The 18,160-nt window shown below is 36.7% G+C and overlaps 3 protein-coding genes across 4 annotated transcripts; 1 reads left to right on the top strand and 2 right to left on the bottom strand.

Annotated features, from left to right (window-relative positions):
- Positions 1 to 4,630: 4,630 nt before the first annotated feature.
- Positions 4,631 to 5,589, bottom strand: LOC110707409 (uncharacterized mitochondrial protein AtMg00810-like). The gene is made up of 2 exons (XM_021885441.1): positions 5,299 to 5,589; positions 4,631 to 5,005 (listed from the first exon to the last, which is right to left on the bottom strand). Exons 1-2 carry the CDS (start codon positions 5,587 to 5,589, stop codon positions 4,631 to 4,633), a joined length of 666 nt encoding a protein of 221 aa, XP_021741133.1.
- Positions 5,590 to 9,739: 4,150 nt separating this feature from the next.
- Positions 9,740 to 11,459, top strand: LOC110707136. Its single transcript, XM_021885148.1, has 3 exons — positions 9,740 to 9,859; positions 10,533 to 10,923; positions 11,090 to 11,459. The coding sequence occupies exons 2-3, from the start codon at positions 10,555 to 10,557 to the stop codon at positions 11,246 to 11,248; spliced, it is 528 nt and encodes a 175-aa protein (XP_021740840.1). The 5' UTR covers positions 9,740 to 9,859; positions 10,533 to 10,554; the 3' UTR covers positions 11,249 to 11,459.
- Positions 11,460 to 14,641: 3,182 nt separating this feature from the next.
- On the bottom strand, positions 14,642 to 17,150 carry LOC110707394. 2 transcript variants are annotated; one of them, XR_002508478.1, is made up of 4 exons: positions 17,047 to 17,150; positions 16,478 to 16,880; positions 16,059 to 16,351; positions 14,642 to 14,824 (listed from the first exon to the last, which is right to left on the bottom strand). XR_002508478.1 is itself a non-coding variant. In XM_021885427.1 (3 exons), the coding sequence occupies exons 1-3, from the start codon at positions 17,118 to 17,120 to the stop codon at positions 16,193 to 16,195; spliced, it is 636 nt and encodes a 211-aa protein (XP_021741119.1). In that variant the 5' UTR covers positions 17,121 to 17,150; the 3' UTR covers positions 15,933 to 16,192. The 2 variants fall into 2 exon arrangements, 1 of the variants encoding a protein (XP_021741119.1); XM_021885427.1 differs by lacking the exon at positions 14,642 to 14,824 and having other exon boundaries at positions 15,933 to 16,351.
- Positions 17,151 to 18,160: the final 1,010 nt, after the last annotated feature.

The raw sequence follows: 18,160 nt of genomic DNA, 5'->3' as shown, positions 1-18,160 counted from the left end.
GAGTGTTGATGTGCAGAAACCAGTTATCAAACTACCATTCCCTAATAGACATCTTAATAGTAAGTTGGATAAGCAGTTTGGTAAGTTTCTGGAAGTTGACAAGAATTTGCAGGTAACAGTTCCTTTCACCGAATCAATTACTCAAGTTCCTGCATACTCTAAATTCATGAAAGAAATCTTGACCAGAAAAAGATCTATTAGTGAGGTGGAGACAGTTGCTTTTACTGAAGAATGTAGTGCTATATTATAGAATAAATCTCCACCTAAACTAAAAGATCCGGGTAGTTTTTCTATTCCTTGTCACATTGGTAATCTGATTGATTGATAAAGCTATATGTGATTTGGGTGTCAGTGTAAGTGTCATGCCACTATCTATGAGCTCTAAATTAAATATGGGTAATTTAAAAGCTACAAATATTACTCTGCAAATGGCAGATCGTTCTGTTAAATACCCCTTAGGTGTTTTAGAGGATGTTCCTTTTAGAGTAGGTAAATTTTATATATACCTGTTGATTTTGTTGTTCTTGATATGGAGGAAGATTTACAAATTCCAATTATTTTGGGTAGGCCATTCCTTCATACTGCAGGGGCAATAATAGATGTGAAAAGTGGTAAACTTACATTATGTGTAGAGGATGAAAATATTACTTTTAATCTACATAATTCCCCTAAAAGCCCTATTTTAGAGGAAAAATGCTTTAGTATTGGTGTGGTTGGTGTAAATAATTTTTCTAATAAGCCCCAAGCTCTCGTTGGAGATCCCTTGGAGGCGGTATTTTGTGTTACCACAGAAAAAGCTACTAGATGGAAAGATGAAGTGGATATTATAGAAAGAGCTCTAAATTGTGTAGGGATTGGGTTTGAAGATGAACAAGTGGAGAAAAAGGAGCAAATTGAGAAAAATCAGACTCAAAGTGCTGTAGCGCGCCCTACTGGGCGAGCAGTCGCCCGACTGGGCGCGAGAGGAAGTCCGTATACGAGCGAAATTCGCCTGATAGGGCGAACATCCGCCCGATCGGGGGTGCAAACAAAGGTCGAAAAAAGTCAAAACTGCCCGACCGGGCGGAGAGCCGCTCGACCGGGCGCGTGAGTGGGACATCAAAATAGACCAACTTTAAGACACCATATCTTTTGCGTTTCTTAACAAAATTTTGCGTGTGACCTATCATTGGAAAGCTCTTCAAGTCTACTTTTCAATAAAATTAGAAGCACTGCATTATCATTTGTATAAAAAACGTTATGAGCAAAATAGTGAACCTGACTCATTTTTGCCTCTTTTCCTACTAACACTTTGTTTCTTTTTTGTCCAGAATTGTACCAAAGTGCTGAAATGTGATGCCTGGGATGGTGGTGGCTACGAGTTTGATGATGAGGGGTAATAGCTTGGGTTACTAACTTCTCCTAAGCCAATGAGGACATTGTATGGTTTGGCTTGGGGGGAATTTCTTGTATATATAGGTACTCTTTCTTTCCCTTTTCTTTTTACTTTCTTTGGTGTGCTTCGTTTAGTTTTATTGCTTTCTAGAGTAGTTTTTATTTATGAAAATTGTTTTGATTCTTGGTATATGATGATGAGTATTGTGGATAGGTTAGCCATGATTTGATGTTTGATTGCTTGGATGCCCTAACATGCGTCAATTTTGTCCAACTATTTGTGGATTTGGTGCTTAGCTAGTTGATTTGGTTAGGAATGTGTGTTAGTTCCTGGTATGTCAATAAAGTTGAGTATTGGTTTGAAACTTTGAGTAATGTTTGTATGACTCATTATTATGCACATTGAGGAGGACGAAGGCATTTGTTCTTTTAGGTGGCCTTCAAACGATTTTAGATACATTTATTCCCTTCTTGCTACCCATGTTGTTGCCTTGACTTTTTGTTGTTTATTAGCCACATTACAAGCCTATTTAAGCCCCATTGGTTACTAGTCCCAAGCTTGGCTTGGGGAGCTATTAGTGAGTGAGGTGAGGGAGTTGTAGTGTGCACATAATTTGCAAAATGTGGGTGGATTTGAGAAGTTATTTATTTGTTCTTATTTTTGTGGATTGGAAAAAATTGAGAAATTGTTGTTCAGAATTGAAAATTTCCAATGTGAGATAAAAGGAAAAAAAAAGAGCAAAAAAGAAAAAATTATTTCAATGTTCAAATGTTCTAAGTGATTGGTTGATCAAAAGAAAAAAAAAATCAAATTCAAAAGAAAAAAATGAGTTCAAAGCTTGTTTGTTCACTCAAGTTCTATAATGTTATATTATGTATATACGAGTGAAGTTGTAAGTGTTGGGAATTTTTAATATAATTGGATGTTTGGTAAATTTTTGGTAGAGTTGAGTTGTGTTTAGAGATGATTTGGTCATTATTTAATTTTGACCTTGGTTTTACTTATTAGGATTTTGGCTCCCTTAAGCATGGCTTTACTCTCACATTTTCTCAAATTTATCCTACCTTTTACCCTAAACTTACGTTACAAGCTTTAAAGACCTTCCGACCTTTGTGCATAGAGTTGTATGAATGTGAAATTAGTTGTTTATCAATGCAAAGAATGATTTGATATATTTCGAGTCGACTACTAGGTTGAGTGTATGTCTTTTAAACACACGAGTATTGTGAGTTTGGGAGGGTATTGTTCACGTATAAAGGGGTGGATGGAGAGTGATCGGATACATTTTATATCCGCCACATAAAAGAGTGAAGAGTGCGTGAGCACTAGTCTTGAATTCCATATACACTTGTGGTTTGCTCTATTTGACAATTGTTAGGGAGGATGAGTAGTTGGATGGATTCGATTGGTTGACTTTGATGCATATTAGTTGGATTTACTTTAAATCGATTATGCTTGATTTAAATTATTTTTAGGGTGAATTTTTGGTTTATTTATTCATTGCTTTGCTTAGGGACAAGCAAAGGTTTGGCTTGGGGGAGTTTGATAAGTCTATTTTACATATATTTATTCCCCGTCCCAATGGTCATAATTGTGTTTATTTGAGCTCTACGGAGCTACTTTTATTACTAATATGTGTTTTCTAGTGTTTTCGTAGTTTTGGTACTGTTTTATATGAAATTGCTGATCTGGAGCATTTTCCCGGACTTATGGTAAGCCACTACGAGCATTGTAGAATTATGACCATATTTCATAGCCAAAGGCCGGTTGGAGTCATCAAATCGGTGATTAAGGGCTCGGCGTAGAAGAAGAGTCCGGGGCAATGGACCATGTATTCAGAACCCAAAGAGGAAATGCGAATTAGGCTAAGAAACGGCCCAATTGACGAAGTCCAAGTGCGCCCGGGAGCTCGCCCGGTCGGGCAAGCCCTCGCTTGAAGGCGCGCCCGGCAGGGCGAGGAAGAAGGAAGAGAGTTGCTGCTCGCCCGAAGGCGCGCCGGCAGGGCGAGATGGCGCCCGACCGGGCGCGTTTTTCTGAGATCGTTTAGCGACTTTTAATCTTCGTTTTAGCTTAGGTTTTCTAGTTAAGTATAAATACGCTTTTGTTAAGGAGGTTTAGACGGGCTAGGACGTTTTTCATTAGTAAAAATTCTTAGTTTTTAGTTTAGCTTTTAGTGAATACTCTTGTTTTCTCTCTACACTTTTGGTTTATGCAATTCTTTAGTTCCATTTAATTTGGTAACGATTTCTTCTCCTTTTTACTTTCAGTAATTTAATCGCTTGATTTAATTATGCTTTCTTTAATTGCTTTGCTTAATTTAGATTTAAATATGCACGAGTAGTTTTATTTCTAGGGTTGTGGGGATCCATAAATAATATGAAGGGGTAATTTATTATTGTTAATTGTTAATGCTTTGGTTAATTTCCTATTGATTGATTTACTGCTATGCAATTAGATTAGCGCTGGTTTAATTGTATGAGTTATTCAATATTGATTCAAGATTCGAGAGATGCGATTTAATACCGGTAGATTAATTCTGTGATTGTAATACGTAGCAAAAGCCCTACTTGATCTGATTAATTTAAGCATTGATAATTGATTGTTATGTTTTTACCCTGGAATATTATTTATTGGTGAACCTATACCCTAGGTCTTTTATCATTGTTTTCCTCCCTTACTCAACTTGCTTTAGTTTAATTATTAGTTTTACTCTCATTAAAACAATTTGGTTACTTGATAATTTAGATTATATTAATTAATTAGGAATAGAAATACTTGTTTCCCTGTGGATTCGACCCTAATTCCCTATCTACTTTAGTTAGAGGACTTAGGTAATTCTTTTGATTAGGTGATACGACTTTAGCCTGTCACTCACGTTGTCACCATATGCCAGAGTTGCTTTATTAATCGGATAATGTAGCTCAAGGAGTAAATTTCTGGTCCAACAAGAATCAGAGACAACATTAGCAACTCCGCGATACTCAGCTTCAGCACTAGAACGTGATAGAGTAGGTTGTCGGTTTGACGACCAAGAAATTAAGTTGTCACCAAGATAAACATTATAACCTGAGGTAGAACGTCGAGTGTCAGGGTATCCTCCCCAATCAGCATTAGTATAAGAAATGAGCTTATCAAAGGAAGATTTATAAAGATGAAGACCATATGACAAAATACCTTGCAGATAGCGTATAACACGCTTGAGAGCACTCATATGCTCGTTCCGGGGATTGTGCATGTGAAGGCAAAGTTGCTGAACTACATAAGAGATGTCAGGTCTGGTAAAAGTGAGTAATATAATGCCCCGGCCAGACTACGATACTTAGTGGGATCTTCATATGGAGTGTCCTTGGAAGCACTGAGTTTCGGTTTAGTGTCTGCCGGTGTGGGGCAACTGCTACAGTTATCCATTCCTATCTTGTCTATGATTTTTGTAGAATACTGTTTCTGGGACAAGAAAATACCAGATGCATTACAAGTCACAACAATCCCTAAGAAGAAACTCAGGGGACCCAAATCTTTCATGGCAAATTCATTACCCAAAAGAGTCATAAACTGCTGCCGAAGATGATCAGAAGATGTTGTAAGAATTATATCGTCAACATATAACAAAATATAAGCCATATCAGAATCCTGTCTTTAAATGAACACAGAGTTTTCAGATTTACAATTAGAAAAACCAATAGTAGCAACAAAATCTGCGAAACGTTGATACCAGGCTCGTGGAGCCTGTTTGAGGCCGTAGAGGGATTTCTTAAATAAATAAACATGATCAGGACGACTCTTATCATGAAACCCTATGGGTTGATGCATATAGACTGTTTTATTGAGATACCCATGTAAAAAAAGCATTCTTGACATCTAACTGATGAATGGGCCAAGACTTCAAAATAGCAAGGCTAAGGACATGCAGTATGAATAGTTGCCAGTTTGATAACTAGACTAAAAGTTTCATCACAATCAATACCTTGCCTCTGAGTTTTCCCGTCACCTACAAGCCTGACTTTATGCCTTTCAAACGACCCATCAGAGAGACGTTTATGGTGAAAAATCCACATGGACCTAATAACATTAACATCCGGTGGCCTAGGTACCAATTCCCATGTATTATTAGCAATAAGAGCATTATATTCATCCAACATTGCATTTTCCCAATTCGGGTCATGAATAGAACTAATAGGGTCCTTTGGTATAGGAGATATGTTAGGGGTAGTCATAGTGTTTAAGTTATGAAAATATTTGGAATTTGGCTTGCAGATGCCATGTTTTGCTCTTGTAGTCATACTATGGGTGTTGAGTATGGGCTGGGGTTGGATGCTTTGTGGTTCAGAATTTTGTGGGGCTAGGTGGGTGTAGGTGCTTGGTTGGGCAGTGCGCAACTCAGGGGTATGAGTGTGTGGGGTAAGCTGCGAGGTGGTAGAGGGGGAGAGTGTGACAGTCAGGGGGGAGCGAGGCCTGCTGGGGGAGGATGGCGTGGATGCCGACCCAGTGGGCGCTTGATTTCCATTGCGCCAGGCAGTAGCATAGGGGGGGGGGGGTCTCGCAACAACCCAACGCTCGATGGCCGAGCTGCGGGTGATACTCCTGCTGCCTCTGCTGCACAAGTGATGGGTGGAGTAGATGTGACGTGTTGGGATTGCAAATGGAGGAGAGTTGGACTATAATAAAAAAATATTATAATCCTCTTTTTGAGGTGTGTGAAGTTTGGAGAAAGGGAACTTAGTTTCAACAAATTTTACATGACGACAAATTAGAATTTGACCATTTGACATATCGTAACACTTAGAGCCACGATGATTAGAAGCGGGACCTAGATAGACACATGAGTGGACCTTTGTTGCAATTTATGTATAGAAGTGGATGGAAAAAGAGGAAAACAAAGAAAACCAAAGACACGTAAAATCAAGTAGATGGGATTACGGTGATAGAGAATTTGAGTGGGTGACTTAAATTCTATAACTTTGGTGGGAAGAATGTTTAACAAGTACGTAGCCACTTCTAAAGCATGGTGCTAAAATGAAAGGGGTAAAGAGGCATGAGCAAGTAAAGTCCGAATGATGTTATTTATTGATTTTATGTGACATTATGCTTTTCCATTTTGGGGAGAGGTGTGAGGACAAGAAAGCCGAAACAACATACCATGGTGATCAAAAAATTCCTTTAAAGTTCCATTGATATACTCAGTGCCATTGTCACATTGAAAAGTCTTAATGTTACGTTCAAATTGAGTACGGACAACCGAGTGAAAAGATTTGAACAAGTGTTTAACTTGAGAATTTTTGCCAATAGGAAATATCCATAAAAATTTGCTATAATCATCAAGAAATAAAACATAATAACGATGGCCGGAAGAACTTAATATAGGAGATGTCCAAAGATCACTATGAATAATGTCAAACGGAAAAAAGTATGTGACATAGAATCATTAAAAGGTAATTTAGATTATTTCCCTAAAGGACAAGAAGAACAAAAAGAAGTACAAGCCTTATTACAATCAATAAACTTTTTACTACTTAGAGACCTAAGAACGGCATCACCAGGATGACGCAAGCGATTGTGCCAAAAATCGGAAGAGCTAGTAGTAAGAGTAGAGTGATTGACTTTAGGATTGGCTTGTGAGTTGGAGAAAAGAGGGTATAGATCACCCGAACTGTCACATCTCACAAGTTTGGTTCCCGTTTGTAAATCATTCACAGCAAAACCAAACGGGTCAAATTCAACGGAAACATTATGTTCAGTGGTGAATTTACGGACGGAAATAAGGTTTTTGATCAATTAAGGAGCATGCAAAACATTACTTAAGGTGAAAGGTGGGTAGGGGTAAGACAAAGTATTACTACCATGACCAACTATCGGAATTAAATGACCACTACCAACAACAATGTTATTATGAGGAATGCTCGAATTGACATAGGAAGAGAGAATACCTTGATTTGAAGTCATATGAGATGTGGCACCGGTGTCCAAGTAGTAACTACTGTCCGGTGGGGGAAATGCGAGAGCACTCATAGCCGCTTCAACATCCGTCAGAGTATAGCTAGAAGGTCCTATAGCATTGTATGCCTGAGGTCTAAAGCCTAGGATGCCAGGCCCAGCAGGCCGAGGCCCATTGTTCGGAGCAGAAGCAGCCCTTGGTTCGCAAGAGGATGCCGGATATGGGCACGGAGGAGGATTGGGCCATTGTGCAAGCCATGGAGCCCAAGCAGCCCACGGTTGCTGCTGCCAATTAAATGGAACTAAACCGGATTGCTGTTGGGCCGAAGCCCCATTTAAAGAATTAGTGCGGCCCCTACTTGAATTCTTAACGGAGTTCTTTTTCTACATGTTGCTCTTTGAACTTTGGCAAGATGATGATGAAGAGTCACTGCCGTCAGTAGAAGCGACGAGAGCGGTGGAGTTAGAGGAGGTGTGGCTGCCGGAAATATTCTCCTTGGCCAAACGATTTTTGATGGTTCGTTCAGCTAGCTTCAATCGAGAGCAACAACTCTCAAATGACGGAAGAGGTTCCTGATTTTGAACAATTCTGCAACTGTTCAAAAGCTTAATGTTACCTTCAGAAGTTGAATCTTCATCCGCTGAGATTTGCTCTTCATCCACCGAGATTTGCACTTCATCAACTGAGATTTGTTCTTCATCGAGATGAACTCTACTCTCATATGAATCTGCATTGATTGTAATTCATTCAATCACCAGTTTACCTATTTTTGGTAAATTTGTACAAATTCATATACAAAATTACGTACCTGAATTGAGGTTTTGATGCATTGCATTGTCATCAATTTCGCAATTTAGGTCAATATTATTGCCACATTGCCTGCAATTTAGGGTTTGTTGCATAGAATCGTTGTTTAAATCAACATCAATTACAGAATCAATTTCAATTTCTTCTGAAGTTTGCGAATCGTTTGAAATTGGAGCTTGAGTTTGTTTTTGAGATTGTAATAATTTGTGAATTAGGGAATCCATCGATGTTTTGCAGAGAATTTGCAGAGAACTTGTGAGAATATTTCGAAGAAGACGATGTTTTGCATGCGGCACATTGAGCGCTATTTATACTCTAATTGGCACGTGCGAATCTGGCCTTACATTAAGGTTAGTGTAAACCGGCTGTACGCAAGAATTTTATTAAGTTTTATTAATTTTGTCCTGCAATTCTCAGTCATATGTTTCTATAATGGACCTTTTTTTTTGAGGACTTCTATAATGGACCTTTGATCAATTATAGTATGAATAAAAAATTAACTGTCTTCATTATTACGAGCAAGGTTGTTAGGATTGGGATCCTACCTTGGATCGATGGGGGGTGGGATCGAATCGATAGAATCGGATCGTAGGATCGTAAGATCCTACTTAATAACGAATAATATTATATATTATGCTATAAATTGACTTAAAAACATTTCTTCTAAGGGATTTCAATGCTAAAAGATATTGGTTTGCTTAAGAAAGGTCGATCTTCATTTAGCTTTGTCTGTATGGTAGTTAGAATATTAATAACACAAGTTTAAATTGATAAATTATGTGCAAATTTGTCAAGAATGAGACCTTAACTATGACAATTGCAAGTTGTCAATTGATAAAATAATATTAATGTCTCAGATTCGCTAATTTATTAGCGATAATTATTGAATACATTAAACTTAGGTGCATATAACCTAATGAGTAATAAAAAAATATGTCGAAATAAATCAAAGTCTCGTATTATAGTAAAATGTTGGATCGGATCGTAGGATCGTAGTAAAATCGTAGGATTGTGTTGAAATCCTACCAATCATAATTAATATCGGAGTAGGATTGTAAGATTCTGCAAACTTAAGATCCTGCCAAAGATCCGCATCGATCACGCAATTTTGGATCTTAAAATCGTAAGATCGTAAGATCCGAATCGGGATTTTAACAACTATGATTATGAGAATAATATCCTTCTAATTTTAATAATAATTTTTAACTGAGAAAATAACTCAACGTGGACTACATTTAACACATGCCTCGTGGCTCAAGGTCAGAGCACACGTGTCTCTCTTCTTATCATATCTTCAATTCATTATTATGAGTGAATAATAATAACTTAATGAGCCTTGTATATGCCGATTATTGCTAAAAGTATTACAAATATTAATAGACTTTGGATATGATTATATTAGAAATGTCCTTAGTTGATAACATGCATATCGTTGAAGAAGATATTATGTACATTTATTTTATACAAACAAGTATGAATCAATATCAGAACTTGCAGATTCCAAGAAATCTGAAATTAGCCCTTTGAATGCGTTGATATTTATCAAATTGTCGCTGTTATAGTTTAACTTATCTTTTATGTTTGATTGCTTAATTTAAAATTCATACACTACATCATGCATCTTTGTCCGATCTTGATAAAGTCTAGGCCTCTCTATAAATACTGAAATTTATAAAGCTAATACAGTACAATAACAAGCACTATTCCCTCTAATCCTCAAACTTAGCAGGCAATACTCATTAAGGGTACTACTCTCTTCGATCTTTATATTATTTTCCTCTCCCTCCCTTCGAAATCATAATACTCCCTCTATTTTATTTTATTTTATTTTATTATTATTATAGGATAATTTGCAATTGTGAGGGTGTCCATTGAAAGAGGAATTAGCTAATACTTTAAAGATAAAAATATACGGAGTATATTCACTTGAAAACATAGTCATGCATGAGATGTTATATTCGTTTGTGGTCTTAGTTTTATTTCAAATTCAATTCAAAGTACGAGTTTTTGCATATTTTTGTTACACGTGATTAAATATAGGATCTTGCTAACGAACGTGGCCGGACGTTGAATAAAACTTTAAGATATTTCCTAAATAAATTACACCCTTATTAAATAGAGGATCTTCTTTATTGCTTTTCTCGTTAATTTGGGGTATTTTGTGGTGGGTCAACGACGGAAAATTACACCCTTATTCGTTCTTTTTTAATAGTAACGTTTTGTTTGTTCACAATACTATATATATATACTCTCTTCATAACGTTTCATAATATTAGTAATTTAATATCAATGTTAGATAATAAGCAAAAAAATTAAATTGAATATCGTAGAACTATATATCTCCTACGCTTCTATCCATCTTAAATTAACGAACATGCATATTAACGTAACATATATATGTTGTCATTGCATTTAAAGTACAAAGTAAGCACAAGAAATTATGACGGATTTGATCACAGCCGAAGAAGTGCCCTTGGTGAATCCGGAGGCTGATTACGAGAGTTTGAAAGCGGAGTTGGATGCCAAGGTGAACGGCGAGGATAATGTAGGGTTAAGTGCTGATCAAGTGTTATTGAACACACAATTCTTAAACCTTTGCAAGGACAAAATACAAAGAATTGATAGGCATTTTTGGTCTGGCTCTGTGGTCACTGATCGCCCGACTCTTAGTAGCGGCTATTACACCGTTCTTACCCAGAAAGGCACCAAGCCTGAAGGCGTCAAATGGGGCCAAGTCTGGGCTAATGGTGCCGCTGATGACACCACTGCTCGTAAGTGGATTGTGGCTTTTGATACTGCTGCTGGCAAGGTATATATATATACACTCCTCGCGCAATTTCATTTTGTGGTTGTTTTGGGTAGTTAGGTTTCAGTCCCTTCCTAAGAAGTAACTTTTTAATATATATAAAATCTTAGTGATGTTTATTAGAGTATAGTGTTCTATATTAACCATTTTTTGCAAATTAAAATTTCAGGCTTATGCTGAAGCAGGACCAATGGGTCCAGTTGATTGGAACGTAGTTGAAGTGAAACTGGGTATGTCCGGAAGCAAAACCGAGCACACTGACCCCATCCTTGGAGGTAACGTACTTGCTACGATTGATGGTCTCAAGGCATATGCACATTTCCGCTGAATGTTAGAGCTTGCTGAGATATAATGAAATCTATCTACTATGGAATAATATGTGTTGCACTACGAATTTAATTTGATGTATTGCGTTAGCTGCCAATCATGAACTAGCTTCCTTGTTACTTTCCTTTTTACTTCAAGTACTCTTGTGTAACAAATAATTATGATGCTTCTATGCATCTAAATTCCAAATGATTAATGCGTAATTGTAAGTGTAAGAGTAGGTGGAATTGTATTTCATAAGAAAAATTACATGCTATACATATTACAAGCCTAAGGCACTAATCACGTAAGCTATACAATAAGAGAATCAATTACAAAGTCAAAGATAATATATACTTTACAAATATAAAAGATAGTATACTCTCAATCAAGGAAATGGAGTGATATTAGCTAGCCCGTGATTTGCATATCAAGATTAATATCACGATGTGATATTATTCTCTACATACCCCCGCAGAGTTTGACATATAATTGATGTTCTCTCAAGGTTGAAAATACCGTCCTGAAATGATCCTTATGCTCATCCCGGTTCTTCGAATATACCAAAATATCATCAATAAATACCACAACAAACTTGTCCAAGTATGGCCTAAAAATTTGGTGCATTAAATGCATAAAAACCGCAAGTGCATTAGTTAACCCAAATGGCATTACAGTGAATTCATAGCGACCATAACGTGTCCTAAAAGCACTCTTTGGAATGTCCGACTCTGCTATCCTCAACTGATGATACCTAGACCTCAAATCGATCTTCGAAAATATTCTTGCCCCTTTCAACTGGTCGAACATATCATCAATCCTAGGCAGCGGGTACTAGTTCTTGACTGTCACATTGTTCAACTCTCGGTAATCTATGCACAACCTCAAGCTTCCATCTTTCTTCTTCACGAACAAAACTGGTGCACCCTATGGTGATGAACTAGGCCGAATATAACCTTTCTCCAATAAGTCATCTAATTGAGTCTTCAACTCTTTCATCTCAGCCTGGGCCATCCTATATGGAGCCTTTGAAATAGGTCCTATCCCTGGCACTAAGTCGATGGACGGCGGATCGAAAAGTCCGATCTTGATGAGTAATGTGTCCAACCTTGGTCTGGAGAGTGGTTTTGTAAGGAAGTCCGTTAGTTGATCACCGGTTGAAACATGAGTGACACGAAGAGCACCCTTTTGGACTTGTTCACGGATGAAGTAGAATGCTAGTGCAAAATGTTTCATTTTAGAATGAAACACCGGGTTTGCACTTAAGTAAGTAGCACTTAAGTTGTCACAATAGATGACTGGAGTGTTTGATATTTTAATTTTCATTTCAGTGACTAGATTTTGTACCCACATTAATTCTGCGGTGGTGTGAGCAATGGCCCTATACTCTGCTTCGGTGGATGATCGAGCTAGGGACTTTTGTTTCTTAAAGCACCAAGTAATTGGGGTGCGGCCAAGAAAGACTACATGACCCATTGTTGAAAAAAATCATCCTTATCACCCGCCCAATCCGCATCAGAGAAGGCATGTAGTATAGGAGGTGAATCTTTGTATATGTTTATGCCTTTGTCAAGTGTGCTATTGAGGTAGCGTAGGAGGCGTTTGAGTGCTGACCAGTGTTCCGTTGTTGGTCGATGCATAAATTGAGATAGTTTATTTACGGCAAAGGTGACATCCGGCCTAGTTAGAGTGAGGTATTGAAGACTACCAACAGCAGCTCTATAATCCTTGGGCTCTTCAAGAACAACACCTGAGTTGGCCATTAATGTATGAGTAATGACCATGAGGGTGGGTGCTGGCTTGGCTTCTAGCATTCCCATCTTCTCAAGAAGATCAATGATGTACCTTTGTTGACTTAAAAATAAGCCAGTTGATGTTGGAATGACTTCAACACCAAGGAATTAAGATAGTTGTCCCAAATCCTTCAAAGAGAACCTGTTTGCCAAAGTCTTAATAAACATATCAAGATTAGTTGCATTTGGACCGGTAATAATAATGTCATCCACATAAACAATTAGATATATGGGATTAGTCGAGTGATGCAAAATAAATAATGATGTATCTGAGATACATCTTTTGAAACCCGAACCAAGTAGGAAATTTGCAAGCTCGGTGTACCAAGCCCGTGGAGCTTGTTTTAAGCCATAAATGGCTTTCTTCAATTTGCAAACACGAGAAGGAAATTTTGGATCAATGAACCCGGGTGGTTGTGACATATACACTTCTTCTTGTAGTCTACCTTGTAAGAATGCATTGTTGATGTCGAGTTGACGAAGTGACCATTGTTGAGATACTGCAAGACTAAGAAGAGTGCGAATGGTAGCCAGTTTTTCAACTGGGCTAAAGGTCTCCGTATAGTCAATACCAAGGCGTTTTACAAATTCTCCACGGAAGTAGGTAGAACAGATTATTAGGAAGTTAGGGTGCCGGACTTAATGTCTTTAATTTGTATAATTCCACGGAAGTGGTTTGATTGTTAATTAGGGAAGCCATTGACAACTCGGGAGAGATCTTTGGTATTTATAGGGCGTACCTTTCCTAGTGAACGTGTAATTAATTGGTTGGGGTAAGAATTTGTCTTGTATTGATTATGCTAGTGGTGATACTTAGTTCTAGATGTTTTTATTATTTTTGATCTATGTTTGATATTTTAGTCATATTTGGTGATACTTAGCCTAGCGAGTTTTTTGATCATTTTGGTTCGGGCCAAAAAAAAAAAAAAAAAAAGGTGTCAAAAATGCTTGTTCATGGCTTGCCTAAAAAAATAATAATTTTAGGCCGAATTTTAATTTTCATAGCCGCCCAAAATTAGACCGGGCCCATTTTGGTCACCTCTCTAATGCATATTTTCTATTCTCTCTAATGCACAAATACGAACTTGATTTGTTCCGACACAATAAAAGATATTTATGGTTAAATTTATGTCTTGATAAATGTGCCGGTCAAAGTGATACAAATATTAAAAAACAGAGGGAGTATATAAAATGTCGGAGAATGTAGACTTACCAACTGGCCTTATTGTAATATAATTGATTTGAATTTAAGGGCAAATTCTTTTGTAGAGGAGGAAAGTAAAATGATATAATCAGGGACTCTTTATAAAAAATTGTCACTAAATTTAGTTCTTGACATCGTTAGCTCTAATTTATTTGGATTTAAGCAAGAGTTTCTATATTGTATTACTTGTCTTACTAATTGCCATATGTTACAACCTTCCCTTTTATCAAATTTATGTTCAGAACTTTTTATGAAAATGTTCAAGATGACAAATTAACAGAGTAAGTTTATTATGTCCAAATAAAAGTTGTGATTTATACAGTAATATTTGTAATCACTTTGCTCATTTTGTAGCATGTAATTAAATAAATGACTTAAACAGAGATTCATGTAAATCGGGAGAGTAGTACATGGAGGATATAAAAATGACATAAAATTCCAGTTAACAATTTTAGTATCTAATAAAATACCAAGTAAATTAAAACAGTTCTTGTATAAAAAAAAAAAAGTAAATTGAAACAGTTTATTCCATATATATATAGATTGTCTATTGGGTGACATATACATTACAACCATAAACAACCGTACATTATTAGGATACCTTAACCCTTACCCTAGCCCCACCGAATACCCGCCAACTTCCACCATAAACCCCCGAAAACGGCTGGCCGGAATCAAAAACCACCCCACCGATCAAATCCACCACCGAAATCAACCCCTGACCCAAACCCACACTTGAAACCACCACAACCAAATACCCCCGAAACTCCGCCGAAAACCGCCATAAACCCCCGAAACTCCATCGAAAAACCCCCATACACCCCCTAAACTCCATCGAAAACCCCCTCGAACCGCTCTTGAAGGTTATTTTTTATTTTTACTTTTTTTTTATTGAAAATCGGGGTGGTTTTAGGGGGAGCTGGGTCGGTTTTTGCTAGGAGGGGGTGGAAATGGGTGTTCCGGCGGTAGAAATGGGAGTTCTGGCGGTATTGGGGATGGGGGTTCCAGCAGTGGAGATGGGGAGGAGCCGAGGAGGGGCTGCCGGAGGTTGGGGGTTCGGTGGTCGTTGGGGATAAAAAAAATTATTAGGGTTTTTTTTTTTTTTACCAAATTTTTTTAAGTTTTTTTTTATTATTAATTTTTTGACGAATTATTTAGTGCCATGTGTCACTTAAATTAAAAAAAAAAAGTTTACCCAATGTACAGGTTACCGGTCATAAGGGACCAATAGATGAAAATCCCCTATAAAGATGGGATTATTAAATAAAAATCTAAAGGTGGGATTATTAACAGCGAAGCGACTAAAGATGGGATTATTAGACTCAATTTTTCCTATAAAAAATTGTCACTAAATTTAGTTCTTGACATCGTTAGCTCTAATTTATTTGGATTTAAGCAAGAGTTTTTATATTGTATTACTTATCTTACTAATTGCCATATGTTACAACCTTCCCTTTTATCAAGTTTATGTTCAGAACTTTTTATGAAAATGTTCAAGATGACAAATTAATAGAGTAAGTTTGTTATGTTCAAATAAAAGTTGTGATTTATACAGAAATATTTGTAATCACTTTGCTCATTTTGTAGCATGTAATTAAATAAATGACTTAAACAGAGATTCATGTAAATTGGGAGAGTAGTACATGGAGGATATAAAAATGACATAAAATTCCAGTTAACAATTTTAGTATCTAATAAAATACCAAGTAAATTAAAACAGTTCTTGTATAAAAACAAAAAAAGTAAATTGAAACAGTTTATTCCATATATATATAGATTGTCTATTGGGTGACATATACATTACAACCATAAACAACCGTACATTATTAGGATACTAGATGCATAGTAGCATCATTACTTTTATTACACAATTAAAATGCACTTAATTAAAAAGCAAGGAATGTAAAGGATTGTAGTTCTTGATTAATTGCAGCAGCAATGCAGCTTACTAATTAAGCTAAGATGGTAGCTAATAGAGAGTTGATATTGCTTGGAGACCAGTAATCTTAGCAGTGATCCTGCCTCCAAGAATAGGGTCAACATACTCGCAACTGCTTCCAGACGCATTCAACTTAACTTCAACTACGTTCCAGTCAACTGGGCCTGTAGGCCCGGCTTCACAATAAGCCTGAAATACATTTAATTGGAAAAAAAATAGGTTAGTACATCATTGACAACGTAAGTAACATCGTTATGAATTTATGATATATACTTATTATTAGATGTTCAAGTAGTAGCTAGTAGTATAATGTACCTTGCCAGCAGCGGAATCAAAAGCCGCAACCCACTTACGAGCAGTGGAGTCGGTACCAGAAGCGTAGCAATAGCCCCACTTGACACCTTGAGGAAGAGGGCCTTTCTCCCTAAAATAGTAAGTTGTGAATCTATTCATATCAGGGAAGCTAGTGAGCGTATATCCAGACCAAAAATGAACGTCGAGTTTTGTGAGCTTGCTATCGGTAAAGTTTGTGGTAGGGCTGGTCAATTCCACATCTCCAGCGAGTAGCTGAGCATTATTGGCCTCGGCCTGACCCTTGACCTCCAACTCCGTCACCAGCTTCTCATAGTGAGCTGCTGGATCCTGCAAATTCACAACGTTTGGTTCGATGCCTGCCATGTTTCTCTCTTGCTTATCGTACGTAGTACCGTCTTCTATCCTGCAAAACCGTACGTGCGTGAATTACTAACAACACTTAAAACAATAATCAAATATAAATCAAATACTTAATAATAAAATAAATTGATGATATAATCTACTAGTATCTATCGATTAATAATAAAAAGTAACTTTGATTTAAGTGAAGGGAGTAGTATATAGCATACCCTTGAGTAATGCCTGCTATTAAGTTTGAGTAAAAGAGCTTGTTAATTGTAGTGCATTGAAAAAAGCTTCTCATTTCACCGTATTTATAGACTGCATGGCATGTGAGACTTAAGACTTAAGATGCCACATTTTCTTGAATCCATAAATATAATTATATAACAATACTAATTAATTAAGGTGCTAGCTTCTAACTTTGCTATACGTACCTCACCATGTGTTGGTGGATCCTTATGGCGTGCAATTCCATAATACAATATATATACTTTGGCTAACTTGGTAAAACTCTTACTTCAAACCCTTAACTAGTGACTAACGAGGCTGCTTTGGGCTGAAATTTCCTCACTTTAACTATTGGAAAATTGGTCTTTAGTATCGGAAATTAATCGATAGTAAAAGGGTTGTTTTCCGATACCAAAGGCCATTAGTATCGGAAATAATTTCTGACACTAAACCGATACTAATACCTCCGTGGCTAATGTGTTGGTATCGATTCTTCAAACCGATACTAAAAAAGGGTCCCTTTAGTATCAGAAATATCATTAATTAGTATCAGATAATTAGTAACCGAAATTCTGATACAACTATCATATCATATGGTATCAAAAATCTTCCATTATTATTTATGTATATGGTGTCGGAAATAATTGATACTAAAGAGTTAGATCCTTAGTATCAAATTGGTTTCCGATACTAAACAATCAATATAGTATCTGAAATTACTGTTACAGTAGTTTTTCCTAGCTTCTGAAAGTCCCTTTAGTATTGGAAATTTCCGATACTAAAGATAGACTTCAAAACAACAAAATTACTTAGTATTGGAACTTTCAAATACTAGACTCTTTAGTATCAATGTCTCTAATATTGCTATTTAACTAAAGAACCCTGTTCAACTAATTTATATATTATTCAAAATTAAAAACATAACTAAAATACTTTTACAAAAGAAGTTTTTTTTTTTTTTTCAATATTGTAGTTAATAGTACAAAATCTGATGTATGTATGCTTGTAATACAAAGTGCACTTTACATCTCTTAAAAAAATGGATTATACTGTACATTATCACCAGGCCACCTCTATTCAAAATATAAAGTTGTTGTCTCATTTCACCGTATT

This window comes from Chenopodium quinoa, unplaced genomic scaffold, assembly GCF_001683475.1.
Source record: "Chenopodium quinoa cultivar QQ74 unplaced genomic scaffold, ASM168347v1, whole genome shotgun sequence".
NCBI lineage: Eukaryota > Viridiplantae > Streptophyta > Magnoliopsida > Caryophyllales > Amaranthaceae > Chenopodium > Chenopodium quinoa.
This window is presented reverse-complemented; position numbering and strand designations above follow the sequence as displayed.

Coding starts and splice junctions, on each gene's coding strand:
- LOC110707409 (XM_021885441.1), bottom strand. CDS start 5,589: ATGACTACCCCTAACATATCTCCTATACCAAAGGACCCTATTAGTTCT. Junction 5,006..5,298: donor TTAGTCTAGTTATCAAACTG/GCAACTATTCAT, acceptor ATTTAAAGACAG/GATTCTGATATGGCTTATAT.
- LOC110707136 (XM_021885148.1), top strand. CDS start 10,555: ATGACGGATTTGATCACAGCCGAAGAAGTGCCCTTGGTGAATCCGGAG. Junction 10,924..11,089: donor TTGATACTGCTGCTGGCAAG/GTATATATATAT, acceptor TTAAAATTTCAG/GCTTATGCTGAAGCAGGACC.
- LOC110707394 (XM_021885427.1), bottom strand. CDS start 17,120: ATGAGAAGCTTTTTTCAATGCACTACAATTAACAAGCTCTTTTACTCA. Junction 16,881..17,046: donor ATAGCAGGCATTACTCAAGG/GTATGCTATATA, acceptor ACGGTTTTGCAG/GATAGAAGACGGTACTACGT. Junction 16,352..16,477: donor TTGATTCCGCTGCTGGCAAG/GTACATTATACT, acceptor AATGTATTTCAG/GCTTATTGTGAAGCCGGGCC.